The sequence below is a fragment of the Polistes canadensis genome, unplaced genomic scaffold (assembly GCF_001313835.1).
Source record: "Polistes canadensis isolate GaletaPanama2010 unplaced genomic scaffold, ASM131383v1 scaffold_7, whole genome shotgun sequence".
In the NCBI taxonomy this organism is placed as follows: Eukaryota; Metazoa; Arthropoda; class Insecta; order Hymenoptera; family Vespidae; genus Polistes; species Polistes canadensis.
The window spans coordinates 690,490-707,162 of record NW_014569554.1 but is presented as its reverse complement, the minus strand read 5'-3'; the positions used below and the strand labels follow the sequence as shown (position 1 = coordinate 707,162).

Sequence of the window (16,673 nt, the reverse complement as noted above, 5' to 3'; positions counted from 1 at the left end):
TATATATATATATTTTTGTTAGGAATCAATAAAGAAAATCGTTGCGTTCTATTCTAATTACAGTTACGTTGGAAACTTCAGTTTCTGCAACGTACTGTATATTCGAACACACACACACAAAACATTAACGAAACGATTATCAAGCATTACGAAGACTTTCTCTGATTGCTCTTCGACAATATATCGAAGTGCAGTGGAAATCATTTAAATAAGTTCTCCGATTTATTAATAAACTTATCATTTATATTTTCGGAGAACATTTTAGAAAAAAAAAAGGAAAAAAAATAGAAGTTGTTGCAAATTATTTGCATAGAGTTTGGTAATTGGCCATTCATATTCTCACCTTATTTAAATTGAGTTTAAATTATTTTTTTCTTTCTCTTTTTTTTTTTTTAATTTCTAGCCACACCACAAATCATAATATTAGGTAAAGCTCCACGACGTTTGCGCCAAGCACCAAGAGATTGTGCATGAGCTTGCAATGTTCTACACCATCTTTTCGTTCTGGCGCCATCCTCAGCCTATATAAAAAGATGTATTATTAAAATTAATAGAATATAGTTAAATAGTATTTGGTATGTAGTAAACATTATCTAAAAAAACATAGAAAAAAAATTAAGTTGATTAATGTTACCTTGAATATGAATGTTTCCTTGGAAGACAATTCTTGTATTTCAAAATATTCCTCGAGATTAGTTTCACAGCATACTATACATTTATCGAGATACAAGGGTTCCTACAAAAATGACGATACACGTGACTAGAAATGTTAATCATTTGTATCATTCATTGCAATTACTTACACGTAGTAAAGAGTAACGACCAAATTTTTCTTTCACCAAAAGTAATGTCGCATCTTTAATACCTATGTCTCTTGGGAAAAGCGAATCATCGTTGAATTCTACATACTCAACAGTTGGCTAAAAATAATTTTTATCTTTTTTTAGTTAAACTTGATCGTATATACATGATTTTGTACATTTAGAAAATTTATTAAATAAATATTTTATTTACCTTGCCATTTGTGACAAGCATGGCAGTGACTGGAGATAGTTTGACAGTTCTACCTCGTCTCCAATTATTGTCCGTTGGCTGAGCAACCAAAAGTCGACCTTCCAAGACAAATCTTGCCTCTTCGTGAGCCCATTCTAAAATTTCAACAGCCATCTGTAATAATAAAATAAAAGATTGTTAATAATTTTTGTTTTTTGAGATAAATTTTTGCTTATCTTATTACTTAGGAATTAATAATTTTATTTGTTTACCTTTCTTAATTTGATGTTCACCACATCTTGCTCACCGGTTGATCGTCTACCATTTTGTATGATAGAAATTCTTCTCCATAATTTTGTAGAAGTAACATCTTTAGCTTCCTGTTAATATATTTGTTGACAAAATTGATTTATTTGTTGATTATATTATTAAAATAATTATAGAAAAAGTAACCTATGCGCTGAAGTCAATCAATTTAATATTTGGATAATAATAATAATAATAATAATAATAATTTTAATGTTAACATTTAATTATTACTTACAGCATTCATGTGTTCTAAATGCAATTCTATGTTAGTTTGAGCTTGTTTGAGCCTTTTTTTTGCTTCTTGAATATCCGGCCGAACTGATGGCGTAGCTTTTAACAATCGTGCTAACAAAAGTGGATATTTCGTTACTCTTTGAACTGGAACCTGAAAATAATTTCTTTTATAAAATTTGTAATTTGATTATAAGGATTATAAAAAAGACAAGAAAAAAGAAAGAGATAGAAAAATAATGTACCATTAGAAAAGAGTTAAGATTCATTCTACGAAGAACGGTGTTCTCCATTTGAGAGACCCTAAGAAAAATTCGAAGAAGCTCCTTCTCTTTTTCTAAATTTTGTAAAAGCAAACTTGCACTGCCTTGTCGGGTACAGTAATTTTCGAAAGCGTGAAGCATTCGTTCCGATTCCAAAAATATTTTACCAACGTCTACCGTTAAAAGATCTTCATCACCTGATTCCTATATTAAAAACAAAATATCATTAATAAATTGTTAATAATTTTATCAAATGAAAACCTATTTTCTATGACAAAAATTAATGTTATTATTTTTTTTATTAGAATATAAGTAATTTCATATTTTTAAATGCATGCAATGGTAAAATTTAATATTTTTCTAATTTGATTAATATGAATTAAATTTCAATTTAAAATTATTAATAAATTCAGGTTTTTTTTTTATTACAATTTAAATCCAAATTTATGCATTATAATTATATAAAGTTTATTTTTGTTTAGATTATAAATCTTTTTTAATGAAAAATAAATCACCTGAGCAAATTCCACAGCATCCTTCAATTTTTCAGCTAGGACGAGATTATCTTCTAATAATTCTTCGACATTGAGAAAAATAGCAGACAATTGTTCCGACGTAAGAAGGCCTGCATTCAACATCGGACGATGAAATTCCTCAAGAATAATTTGTAAATCCCTGCCGTATTTTTGTTCAGTCTCAACAATCTCTGTAATGATTTCCTTCCGTTCGGCTCTTTTTTTAGAACACTTCCTGCATACGAAGGGTGCATAAACTACTCCACTGAAAAAATAAAATCGAATAAAAAGTTAAATAACATTAAATAAATCATTCATAACTTCCTTATTTGAAAATGTCAATTCTTCAATTATACAACAAAGAGATAAAAAGAAAAAGACTATGTATGTCCACAAATGAGTATGTGGGTATGTGTGATATTCAAAATTAAAATCACTTTCGCTCGATCATTTACACCATTTATCGATGGATCATGCGTCTCGATAAGGACACTTTCGCTCTTTACGATAAAAGGAATGACAAATAAGAGGAGAAAGTAGTTTTGTCACGTGACCCGACTTGCAAACATTAGCAAAAAGAGTATAGATACTTTGAAATGTTCAAATACGATTCTAATCATTAGTTCTTGCGTGTTACATCTTACATGTCATCTGATTTAATCTCTCTAATGAAGAAAATAACAAGAAAAAGAGACATCGTTAAGTATCATTGAAAAATAATTTGTTGAAGAAACAATTAGCATCTCGTCGAAGTTTTAATAAACTTGCTAAACAATTATCTCTGACAATAAAAATACAATTGAACAAAAACTTTCTTCTTCGTGTGTTGAACTTGTGTTAAAATTTGAACTTTGAAACCTTTTAAACGGAATGAACGCGACAAAAATTTAATTTAGAAATATAAAATGACATTTTAAGACTCGAATTTACACGTTGTTTGAATTGTTTTGTATGATAATATCTGGAGTAATACCTGTCCGTTATTAAAGGATCCAAACGTTGTTCGCAATCCTCACAGAGTTTTGTATCACCGGAAATCACTTGCGGTATTCCGCTAAGTAAACTTCCTGGTCCGGACGAAACGTTCCCGCTTCTCCATCTTCTTGCCACTCCTCGAGTACTACTAGCTTGACTACTTTCTGACCCAACTCCGCTATCAGTTCTTTCGATATCTACCGTTCTTGACTATATAACAAAGTTAACAAGTATAGCGAGTTAATTTAATATAAATACAATTCTTGTTATCATTTATTTTTCTCATTATTTATAATAGGTAACATTTATTGTTATTATTATTTTGTGTAAGTTCTTATAAATTAATTTATATAAATATTATCACAAGACATTCGGAAAATGATAATAATTTATAATATTTATATAAATTATTAGGGATATATAGTCAGTAATTTTATACCTTTTTATCTATAACTTTTTAAATTAAATTGGTGATTTTTTACGCTTAACTTTTTTTTTATCTAAATTTAATACGCGGGTATTTCTTCGATCAAACTCAGTGTTATTTAAAAATAAACTTTCTTTTTTTATCGAGGTTTGCAATTTATCAACTCATTTTCCAAAAAGAATAAAAAAATACAATATTTACCTTCAAAGTTTCCGGCAAACTAGTCAAGATAATATTACATTCTTCACTGCTATCCGAAACATTTGAAATTTGTGAACTCTTAGAACTGAGATCACCCAGACTGGTTTCCTTTTGTTCATAGAGGGCTTCAAGGTCTCCTTCAGTATCCTCCTCCTCATCATCCTCTTCCTCGTCTTCCTCATCAGCAGTAGTTGTACGATCCTTCGAATCCATCAGGAAATTAAGCAATTCAAACTTCGTTGAAATATTTTCTTCGTCAGGTGAAATGGAGATTTTTTTAAAGAAATCTTCAGGACTTTTGGATAAATAGGAGTCAGCTAGATCGTCGGAGTTGGTCTTTTTGAAAACTTCCTCCGATAAATAAGAACCCATGAATTCACCAGGTCCAACTTTTTTATAATAATCGACGTCAGTGAAGTAAATCCTATCTTTAATAAAATCTTCCGTAGGAGGTGGACTCAATGGCAACGGCGGTGGTTCGTCAGGAATTTCTTCGTAAATTGGTTCCTTGATCACCTCGTAAGGATTCTCTTCGAGAAAGAGATTAGTTGACACGAAATCGGTGTCCGAGTTCAAACTAGAAGTCCTAGAGTAATTAGCTTCCAAAGTGGATTCCGAACTTTCGTATTCTTTGCTCTTCAACAAGCTCTGTTTTAAAATTTTTAAAATAGCTTCGCCACTCTCGTGATCCAAGATCTCACCATTTTCACGAGCTTTTCTCAAAGATCCCTCTAACAGTTTAGAGATCATTACCTCTTTTGAAAGATCAGACCACTTTGGAGTATCTTCGTTTTCCTTCAATTTCTGTTCACTTTGATTCTTCGTTTCCTCCTGTAAACTAACTCGTGACAATTGATCGGATTTGTTACATTTAGGTGGCACATCAGGGGAGATTCTAATTTGCTTGTCCAAGTTCACAGTGGTCTCTTCTAAAATATTAACAGGTTTATTTGATTTTGATGATAAGGAGAAAGTATCTTCCAAGTTCCTAGAACGTTGCTCACTTTTATGAGGACACTCGATTCTATTCTGTTTGGATCTAGTCTCATCGGCAATAGATTCAACAACAATGTTAGATTTATAATTATCTAATATAACCAAGGTACGATTCTCAACGGTACTCTGAATCTTTGGAAGGATTTCGGAGTTGACTGATATAACTGTCGGATTGCAAACACTGTCCTCACCGCCAACACTGATGGTGACTTTGTTATCAGGAGTAGATTCAACACCAGAACTTTGATCACCGTTTATCAATATGGACGTTCTCTTAACTGTTTTAGTTGGGAGTCCAGGTCCTATTTGCAATCTGTGAACCAATGGGGATGCCATTGGACTCACCGTGATCTTGCAAACGTTACTTTCACTCGATGAAGATGGTCCAATTTCTATCTTTGATGATCCGTGCGAACTGCTGGAATTCCAGGATAAAGTAGATGCCGATGATACCGATCTTCTGTGATCTTGTATCGTTGAACCACCAAAGTCTTCAGTGCTTATCTCGGAATCACTGATTTTAAAACGATGCTTTTGTCTACCAGGCGGTGGCGACCAACTCGTTGGTTTCATACCACGGAAATGTTCCTGCATCGGATTTTCCTGATCTTTTATCAACAACGTTGATACCACTGGATCTAATTCTTTTTCTATTATTTCTAACGTTTTGTTTGATAATGTATCATCCTCAATTTCTTGTTCAGATTCTGTCTTAATTATTTCCGAATTATTTGGAATTGTTTCATTTATGTCGTTCATTTCATTCATTTCCTTTGACAAATCTTGATCAACGATCGTCGTGTTTTTGATTAATTCGTTTGTTAAGGTTTCTAATGCCGATGAGGATACTTTGATTTTTTTTCCAAGACTTAGACGCATCGTGTCAGCGAAATAAACGTTAGTTGCTGAAACTTGTGGCTTGCTGAACGATCGATCACTTTGACTACGTGAAAGGAATGGTCTTCTTGAATTTTCTGTAAAAAAAAAAAAAAAAAACAAGTTCAATAGGAATTAGTTGAAATTATGATGAATGCGAATTATTCGAAAAAATCATTGACCTATTGCAAGGAAGTGATATTTAAAACCAAAAAATACTATCCACCCTACAAAATTCCCACGATTTCTCAGATTTCGGTTATGTGCAATTTTTTTGTTCTTTTTTGTTTTTTTTTTTTACACGGAAATAAAACCGCACGATGAAATCCGAGAAGTTTCGACAAAAGACGGACGGATTCACGGTGTTGATCAGAGTTTTAAAGGATTCCCACACACACATATATACGAATGACAAAATGATTGTTACAAAAATTAATTATTTGTTAATTTTTTAAATTTTTATTCTTTTTTTTTTTATTAAAATTAAAATGTCGAACACGTCAAGGATGCTACCATATAATTTAAGTGATAATTGTTCTATATATTAAATTCACTCGTGATATTGTGTGAGATAAATAGAGGAAAGCGATCTTCACGATAATGAGATGAAAAAAAAAAGAAAATAGTGAGAAAGAAAGGGAGAAAGAGAGAGAGAAAATATAGGTTATACGTTCGAGTCAGAATATTGATCTTATCTTAAAGCCAATCCCTTTTCTTCTCGATCTCTCGAACGTACATTCGTATATGTATATACGTATGTGTATATATATGTGCATGTGTGTGTACGTGCGTGCATATGCGTGTAAGTGATCGGTGAAAGTATGTACACCGACAAAGAGAACACATCGCTGTATTCAGCTTGCATGAAATCTCACTGGTTGGAAAATTGCTACGGTTTTTCCAACATTTGCTCTACTTTTTAAAGAGGATTCCACGAGGAGGTTGCTTGATTTATTCGCTAATCGATCGCTCGATCGATAAATTGCCGATTTTTATTTCATTTCAAACGAATTAAGCGTACACAATTATTATCTAACTTTACGAGACCTACTTTTTTTATTTTACTTTTTTTTTGTAAATAATTATTTAAAAAGTGCTACGCGCGAAAAAAGAAATTAGAAAAAAAGGAAGAGAATTTTTTTGTTTAGAAAAATATGTGAAGTAAAGATAAAGAAAACAGAAAAACAAAAGGAATCATTACATTCACTTATGATGATCATTTTATTTATTCAGAAAGATTATCTAATACTTTGTTTTTAATTTATACAGAAAACACGTTGATGAAAGACAAACGTCATTTCGTTTCTTTCCGTAGATTTTTTATTTTATATGAGTGTGTAAATATGTAAATGTGTACATGTAGTAGACAAATATGATATCCATGTATGGATTAATAAAAAAAATTTTCTATTAGATTTTAACGAGTTAAACTAATGAAAAGTTATTGTATAAAGTTTCTCTCTAACACTTTGCATAATAATACGATAATCGAGATCTTATGTTAGAGAACGGATAGGTGAAATAAATTAGTGATTGAACGAGCAAACAAGTGTTGAGCACGAGTGAATATTCTTAGGTAATGTCACCGATATTACTTGACTAATACATAATTCACACTATTCGAAGAGAAAGAGAGGGATATGGAACATAACCAACGTAATAATATTAAGACCGAATTTGTCTGCTTTTAGCATTTGTATAGTAATTTGCGTGATTAGAATGATAAACCAAAATGGCGAAGGCGTGAGTTTTAACAAGGAGAGTACAATTTTCGTTCAATTTCTTTTTACTCTTTGTGCGAATTTTTATTCAAGAAAATAAAAGAATCTTAAAATTAGGATCTGAATAGAATAAAAAAAAACAAAAAAACAAAAAATTTAATGTCTATTTTTTTTATATAAAATGAAAATTATAAAAAGTCTACCGTGCATACTTCAATTATTATATATTTTTTATAGTGAATTTATTTGAAAGTCAAAAGTGAAAGGAGTCTTTGTTTGAAATCTAATTTTATTGTGCGCCGATGTATATGGCAGAGGTCCGATTATACCGCTAAGTTTTTACGATGGTACCAAGATGGCGGCGACACATGGGGTAGCGTCTGTTGATCGTCGGAACTCGTTTCAAACATTATGACGCCCTTCGTCCGAATTTATTACGACGCGCGTTCACCGCAAACAGAAATGTTTTCCATTTGGTTTCTTTATTTATGTCGAAGTGCTCGGTGTTAGTTAGTATTGTCAGAATAAAACGAGATAAAAGATAAAATAGATCAAAAGAAAAAAGATATAAGAGAAGAAAACGAATGAAAATGAAAAAGGAAAAGGAAAAAAGATAAAAAGGTAAAATTAAAAAAAAATTAAAATAAATTAAAATTAAAGTAGAAAACAAATAAAAATAGAAAATAAGAAATAAAAGATATCGCGAAGGGTATCCTTTGGCGAATTGAATCGAATCGAATCGAATAAAATCGAATTGAATCGAGTAGGGTCCTCGAATACAGTGGTGAAATTAGTATGTAACTATTCCTCCTACTCTTCTGGGATCCCGTGACACGAAGACATTTACGATACGGACGAAGGATGAACGTGCCCACCGATAAATATGTACACGTCCTTCCATATAAGGTGGACGACCGCTGTTCGCATTGTACCGATCTCTTTCGTATCTTTCCCACGCGTCCACTTTCGCAAATCGAATCACGCCGGCCGGTATCCTTTCTTTCCTTTCGGATACGTTTGCCGTGGAATTTCAACCTTTCTATCTCAAAATTTACTTCTTTTGTATATATATTAAAAATATACAATGTATCCTGAAATTTCAAAGAATGTTCTAAGACAATATGGCCAATCATCAAACATTTATTAATTAATTTTTTGCTTCGTTTCAATTTTATATTTTATCATTGTTATTTTATTTATTTAATTAATATATCTATTTAGAAAATATTTGTCGAAAAATTACAAATTTATTTATTTGATTTATTGTATTTCTTTTTAATAGTAAAAAAAAAAAAAGAAAAATCTGGGATAATGAGTTTAAATGATATCATGAGCAAAGTTATTCGCATCAATAACCAAAATGGGTAATCCAGATCGATGATTCGTTGGCTCGACACTGGCCAGCCCTGACCTTATCCACTTTCAACGACTCTGAAATCGAATCTCTCGAATCTCTTTTAGGAGTGATACAACTATATAGAATATGTATGCCTGAGGATAAAGCTCAGGGTCGGCAGGATCGGCTAACCTTTCTCCTTTTGTCGCTGAAAGTTGTCATTAAGGACACAGTGGTTCTCCCGATGGAATTTTATGCGAAACATCGGCCACTCCTTTTTGATAATCTTATCGAGAAACCTCAAACATTTTTATTTATCCTACGGATGTTTCAAAATCAAATACACTATTTTAATTTTCTAGGCTCGTAATTAAAATTTTACGATGTAACAAAAATTGTAATTTTCATTTTACAATTTGAACAAATATTCGTTCAAAGAAGAGAGAGTTTACAACAAATAAATAATTAATTTTTAGAATCACTTTTATAGGAAACTCGTGGCTTTCTATTTTGTAATTTATTGATAAATATCGAACGTTTCACAAAAAATGTCATTTTACCAAGTATAAACACTTGTAATGAACACTTCCTACATGTAACTAGAGAATGAAAATTTATAGTAAATACTTGTTTATCTTTATCAATGACTCCACTTACGTGTACAGTGGAATATAATAAAAATGTACAATTTTTGTTCATTCGGTCAAGTAAAAAGGAAATATTTAGATAAGATCGAACGAGAACGTAACAAGCGAGTGAACTTAACAGTCACTTCGTAACGAGTAAAGCAAAGACAACAAGGACTACCCCCCATCCGATTGACTTTATGGATTCGTGATAAGAAACTCTTACGGAGTCTGAAAGAAACTTGCCAAGGAACTAACTTGCGCTCGTTATCCTTGAAAGATATATGTAACTATTGCTAAAGTTCAAGGATATTTCCGATAAGTCTAATTATAAGTTCTCGATGTTAATATATTGCATTAATCAGCATGATTAGAATATGATAATGCAAATATAAGTAAAAAAATAAACAAAATAACAAGGTGAATCAAAAGTTCTTAAGATTATCATTTTAATACTTGAACACAAAATAATTAGTTTAATAAAGACAATTAAGTGTTTTTAGTATTGAGTAAGAAACCAAAAATTCCTAAAAAATGTTATAATTTTATAATCTGGAAACATTTAATTAGCCAAAAAAATGTTATTGATTTTCAAAATAAGCCAGAAAAAAATGTTTGATCCACAAATTCACACACACACATATTACGTACAATATTTTGTTATAATCTTACCTTCCGACCTTAGAATCAGATCCTTCTCATCAACTGCAATACACGGAAGCCTATCGTTCAATTCCTCAATTTCGATCTCCAATTCCGTTTCATCTTCCAACTTGATCTGATCGTTGTCTTTCTTTGGGGATTTCTGAATTTCTTTAGATCTTTCGTATTTGTTCGTAGATATGACGTTTTCGTTCGATTTGATCTCTGGACTCTTTTTACGCATCTCAACGTTATCGATCGGCTTAGAACTAACGATAGTATCGATCTTCGATGAATTGTTGTATGTAAGAACGTTTTTCACTTGAGGCACTATTTTTGTATCTTTATTTTTACTTCTGTCAGTTTTGGGATCACTGATGTTAGGAATGGTGATGAATTTATGTTTCTCTTGTTGCTCTCTCGGTACAATCGGTTCCTCTTCTTCTTCTTCCTCTTCCTCAACCACAATCATTGGCCTTTCTTCTTCCTCGTAATCCTCCTCAGATTCCTCTTTACGCGCGTCCTTCGTACAGTTAGCAAACCTACCGATTCTACTCCAAGAAAGTCTAGTGGCCTCGGATGGTTTTTCCGGTGCGAATATTACGTTATCGACCTTGAACAATACATTCTTCCTCTTACTCTCGAGTACTCGACCTCTCTTCAAAATACTTTTCAGGGTTTGCTTGGCTTCCTTCAATTTTCTCGGTGGTCTTTTAGGCGAGACCTTGGGTATTGGTATCCTCGTGACCGGTGTTGTATTCTCTTCGTCGTCAGAGATTTCCCTCGGCTCGTTGAATACACGAATTCTTTGACCACCAATAGCTGCCACCGCTGCCCCTCTGTTTGGTATTCTTTCGATCGATTTCACTTTGGACGGGTCAAACAGATTCGAAGGTGTTCTCAAGTCCGCGTCCTGTTCCAAGGCATTGTCCGACAAATCGTCGCTCAAATCGTCCTCGTATTTTTCTTTCTTCAACAAAAGATAAGGATTGACGTCGCACTCTAAAATACTTCTCCTCGAATCTCCGATATTTTCTTGACCGTTGTTATTATTGTTCGAGTTAGAAGTTTTAGTTCTTGCCAATGACGTTTCCACTACCGTTGACGATGATGAGATCTTCGTTGATACTGAACAATCCTGATTATCCTTGTTTCTCTGGATCGTGTTCGATCTTTTCGAGGTACGGGGAATCGATCTTTGATTGGGCCGTTCGACGATTCCTCCATTCCTCAAAACAACATTCTCCGTTTGATTCTCCTCCAACCAATGGTGGTCGTTCGATACACCAACGAAGTTCTGTCGTGACTTGCATCTTCCTGGCTCCTCGTGTTGTTGTTGTTGCTGTTGTTGTTGTTGTTGATGATGATGATGATGAAGATGATGATGAAGTGGTTGATGAGAATGTGATTGATGAGGATGCACCGAACCTTCCTTGTCGAACCACTCGGATCTCGAAATAGTACCCTCGATCGAACCCTTTCGTTCCTTCGTGTTCCTCCCCACCAATACACTCTGGCTTCGGGAATCTCGTTGAGACGATGGTCTGTGTGGCGAGGTACTCCGTGCTCGGGATCTTGGTTCCACTAGCCTGTTCCTTCGCATCTGATCGTATGGGTCGTCCATTGCTGGTCTCAGTACACCTAATAGTACATCATCATTGTATCGTATTTGTATCGTATCGTATCGTATCGTATCGTATGATATCGTATGTGTGTTCAAAACACATCTCTGATTATTTATAAGATTTCGTAATAAGGTGGATTGATATCAAATCTAACACAACATGAAACTCGTTCTCTGATTACGCCTACGTGACCATAAGAAAAAATCCAGATTTTTATGTAAGAAACTTGACTTTAATCTAACTTTCTCTCTCGATTTGCTTAACCGTGAAAGGTAGGTTTATTTATTTCTCTGTTAAAGGATAATAAAAATAAAGTTTCGGTTTTTTTGAATGTTACCTGCAAGACTGGGCCTGGACCTCGATGATGGTGCTGGTAATCGGCAAGTTCCTCCTAAAGGTACACCAGCCAATCGGTGACCACCGCACTTGCGGCAATTGCTTCCGAGTTTCCTTGTCGTTCCGCAAAGGAACTCCGGGCAGGAACATACCACGAGAAGCGGTGCTCCCGGTGGTGGAGGGGGTGCCGGTGTCAGAAAGCCTCGAGGATCGTGACCAGGCCTCGATGATCGAACCGTCCCATAAAGCCATGGATCGCCGTAGATCATTTGACGGGACAGTGCGCTACCGTTGCTTATCGTACCCCAACCCTTACCAGGGTCATCTGGATTTTGATTTTGACGAGAGAGACCCAATCTCACGCTCCACGATTTCTTGCTCTTACTTAAAGTATCGTAGTTCTAGAAATAAATCAATTGTTCTGTGTTTCAAAATATTTTCTCTCTTTCCCCCGAGAGAAATATATTATATAGTAATGAATTATTTTTATTTAGAAAGTTAATACTTCCTAAGCTTTTACACACTTAAAATAGTCAATTTAAATTAATATAAATTATACGTACAATTAATAATAAACTAATAGAATTAGAATAAAATAATAAATTAGAAAATTTTTCTAACAAATGTTGTGTACAAATAATTATGACAAATGAATTATCTTCATTATCATCATAATGATAACTTAGATGAAAATTTCTCTCTATAGTTTAATCATAGTAATAATTAATATCCTGATCTCGACCTCAACGATACTCATTCTCTTACGAAGAAGTTTCAAGATTGAAGAAAAAATTCATAGCGGAAGGACTAATCGATCATTATACCAAGCATACCTAGGAGCCTCTCGTTTCTTGGTTCTGACCTTGAACCCGGTAGAAGGATCATTTGCTAGACGCAATAAAGGAAAAATATCTTCCTATGTCTTTCTTATAATCAAAACAGTGACACAGAATAAAAGAAAATAAGATACGATGTATTGTTCATTATTTTTTTCTTATTTTTTATTATTATTATTATTATTATTCTTTCCTATAGTTTGAATTACAAGGAAAGCCAACAACAACTCGTCAGCCCGTAGAAATCGATATATCGAAAGGTACGTGAAAGCAAAGCTAAGATTCTCGTCTCACTCAATTCTTGCATTGATCGTAGGGACGAACGATCGATCGATCGTTTGATCCATCGATCGATTGATCGATCGTCTGGATTTCCCTTTAACGGCACGATAGGGGAGATTTCAGTGGTTTTCTTTTTACCTTTCTTTCTTTTTTCTTGTTTTTTTTTATTTTCTATCAATATATCTGTCTCTCTCTCTCTCTCTCTCTCTCTCTCTCTCTTTCTCCTTATCTCTTCCTCTTTTTTTTTCTCTTTCTTTTTCTTATCTCGAAGAAGCCGATCCTCAAGTCTCTTCCGCAAATCGTCGCTCGTCAAAGATTACCACCACCACCACCACCACCACCACCACCACCACCACAAAACCACCACTACCATTACTACGAACACACATTTATGTTCTTCCAAGAAAGGGAAGAGAATGAGAAAAGGACGTTATTGAGAGTACGCGAGTTGAAAATACCAAGAATAAGAAGAGAGAACCTCTTCGTAACCATCGAAGAGGAAGAAAATATAAGATAAGGAAGAGAAAGAGGAGTAAAGAAAGAAACGAATGTTTCAGGGAAAGTGAACGACGCACAACTGAAATTGTAATTTATAAATTCGCTTCCTATCGGAGAGAAATCGCAGCTGATTTTATGGAGTTACCGAGAATCGTCGTTCTGATCTACGACAAAAGGGGAATAGAAAAATTTAGAAAATTTACACAAAAATAAAATGCCATAAATGAACGATGACACGAAAAATGTTTAAACTAAAACAAGAAATCTTCACGAAGAAAAATAATTACTTTATAACAATAATTTATTTTTATTAGGAATATATCGTACTTTTATTCAAATAATAAAAATAATATTTGATAAAAAATTGAAATAAAGAGAAAAAAATAATGAAAGAGTTAATTAGAAAGTAAAACGTTGTATGATTTTCCTGTAATAATAAAAAAAAAAAAAAAGAAAATGTTTAATAAAAACGCATTAATTTCATATCAAATTCACATCCTATTACCGAACGAGTAAGAACTTAACTAATAGATTAAGAAACAAAAATGAATATGTAGATAAATAAAAACGATTTAAGCATAAAGATAGATAGATAAATAGATAGATAGATAGATAGAAAGGTAAAGATAGAAATAGATATTGAGAGAGTGGTTGAAATGTTTTTCCCTAAGAAAGAAAGCGAACAAGAAAGGTAAGAAATTCCATTATTAACGTAAAAGCCAATACAACACGAGATCTAAAGTAAGAAAAGAAAGAAAGAAAGAAAGAACGAGAAATAGATAAATAAATAGATTAATAGATAGAGATAGTATAAATATTTGTAAAAAAAATGTAAGTTCCGGAGAGAATTTCTGATCGAAAGCAGAAGAAGAAGAAGAAGAGGAAGAAGAAGATGAAGTGAACGAATAAAGGACGGAAGAAATAAAACCCAAGAGAAGGATCGTTGGGTTTGCGACGTGTACGTGGCTCGTTGTCGTCGTCGTCTTCTTCTTCTTCGAGAAAGAAAGAGAAAGAGTATAAATATAGTATAAGTATATATAAGTATATACGTAAGTAAGTAAGTAAGTGGTTGTCCGGTCTGACCGGTACGGTCCGGTGCACGCTCGAGAGAGAAGTTCTTTACACGAGAAAGGATCGAACGATAGATAGAAAACCACGACTGACAGTCGCCGATGCCGATCTATGTCTCTTTACAGGAGAGAGGGCGTAGATCGATAAGAAAACTCTCCCAAGAATGAGAGAAAAAAAAAGATTTAAAATAAAAAAAACAAAGAAAAAACAAAAAAAAAAGAAGCAGATTAAAGTAAAGTAAGAAATGAGATCTAATGCAACGGAACGGATACATCTAACATTTATGTGCGTGTGTGTTGTATTATATATATATATATATATATTTAGAGTATCGTGATAAGTGTCGCTTATATATTCTACGTGTATATATATATATATATATATATATATATATATATATGTGGTAGTTGCTTATATATTCTACGTGTATATATATATATGTGTGGTAGTTGCATACCGAATGTAATTAAATTACGTTGCCTTTATCGTTTTGCCTCGATATACATTACTTTTCCGAGAATTTAAATGATTACGAAACTTCCTCTTCCCTCTCTAAGGGGGATTGACGAGTTTAATCGACTATTTTGCTTGATCAGGTCTACGGGTCTTCGAGCTTTTAATGGAATTACAGTATTTTGATATCAGAGGTAGAAAAGGAGAAAGGGTATATGTTTTCTTGTATATGAGTGAGAATATTTAATGTATATGTATGTATGGTGAATAGAATGAAGAAGGAAACTATCAGTAAGAGAGAAATGATGAGTATATATTTTAGTGTGTGTATGTAAGGATATACGATGTACGTGTATGGTGGATAGGATGAAAAGGGATATACTATACGTGAGAGAAAGAGTACATATCTTTACGTGTGTAAGGATATACATGTATGGTAGATAGGAAGAAAAGGGTGAACTACTAATGGAAAGAACAAAATAGAGAATATATATTCTTATGTGTAACAATATATATGTATGGGGTATAGGATAAAGAGGAAGAACTACATATATATATATTTTTTTTTTTTGAAAGATATATATTATACAAATATAATAGGTAAAATAAAGAGGATGCACTACACTAATGGAAAAAAAAAGATAAAGAATATATATATGTATATTTATATGTACAGAAATATACCATATGCATGTATGGTGGATAGGATTAAGAAGAAACACTGTCAGTAAAAGAGAGAGATAAAGATTGTATATTCTAGTGTGTGATTGTGTAAGAATATGTGATACAATGTAAATGTATGGTGGACAGGATGAAGAGGATGCATTATTAATGTGTGAGAGATAAAAAGAGAAGGAGTAAATATTCTTGTATATATGTGAGGATATATATATATACGTATTGGATAAGATGAAGAGGATGTAAGTAAATGGTATAATTAGTTCCGTGCAATATACTCCAATCCAACGTGTCTTGTGTGTTCTCTTGAATGCTTTCGGGCTATAGTATTAGCAAACGAATTCAAAGCGGACGAATTTGTGAGATATAAGTCAAGAAAATAGACAACAAAAAAATGAAAGAAAAAGAAAGGAAAGATCATGAGAAATTGCTCGTGACGAAATAACAGTTCTCTAGCTTTGCAGGAACAGCAGCAGCAGCAGTAGCAGCAGCAGCAGCAACATCAGGAAAAGTGTAATCTCAGTGTTATGTACCGTTACTTGTAATCTATTCTACTGATTGTTTAGTTCCGTTTCAATGGTGATCTTAAAGTGTTCAGTTGACACTACTCATTCATTTGAATATTCTAATTTAAGCATTTGAGTCCAATGATTCGTCGAGTCACATTTTTGATCTCCGATCTTTCCCGCGGTTTCTATCGACGTCGGTAAAATAGGTTCCTGATAGGAATCGATAACGGTATAAATTTCGATTTAATCAAATTTCTTAATGATTATCGATTTT

General features: G+C 33.0%; 1 protein-coding gene across 1 annotated transcript in view; it reads right to left on the bottom strand.

Moving 5' to 3' along the window:
• Positions 1 to 6: 6 nt before the first annotated feature.
• LOC106791254 (intracellular protein transport protein USO1) overlaps positions 7 to 16,673 on the bottom strand; it is a 54,177-nt gene continuing 37,510 nt past the window's right edge. Inside the window, exons 3-14 of the mRNA XM_014756771.1 lie at positions 12,074 to 12,473; positions 10,142 to 11,752; positions 3,915 to 5,884; positions 3,285 to 3,496; positions 2,312 to 2,576; positions 1,779 to 2,000; positions 1,538 to 1,687; positions 1,266 to 1,373; positions 1,015 to 1,167; positions 804 to 920; positions 635 to 736; positions 7 to 521 (exon numbers count right to left, since the gene is read on the bottom strand). Of these exons, the coding sequence (XP_014612257.1) occupies positions 393 to 521; positions 635 to 736; positions 804 to 920; positions 1,015 to 1,167; positions 1,266 to 1,373; positions 1,538 to 1,687; positions 1,779 to 2,000; positions 2,312 to 2,576; positions 3,285 to 3,496; positions 3,915 to 5,884; positions 10,142 to 11,752; positions 12,074 to 12,473 (5,439 nt within the window). The 3' untranslated portion in view covers positions 7 to 392. The remainder of the gene's footprint in view (positions 522 to 634; positions 737 to 803; positions 921 to 1,014; positions 1,168 to 1,265; positions 1,374 to 1,537; positions 1,688 to 1,778; positions 2,001 to 2,311; positions 2,577 to 3,284; positions 3,497 to 3,914; positions 5,885 to 10,141; positions 11,753 to 12,073; positions 12,474 to 16,673) is intronic.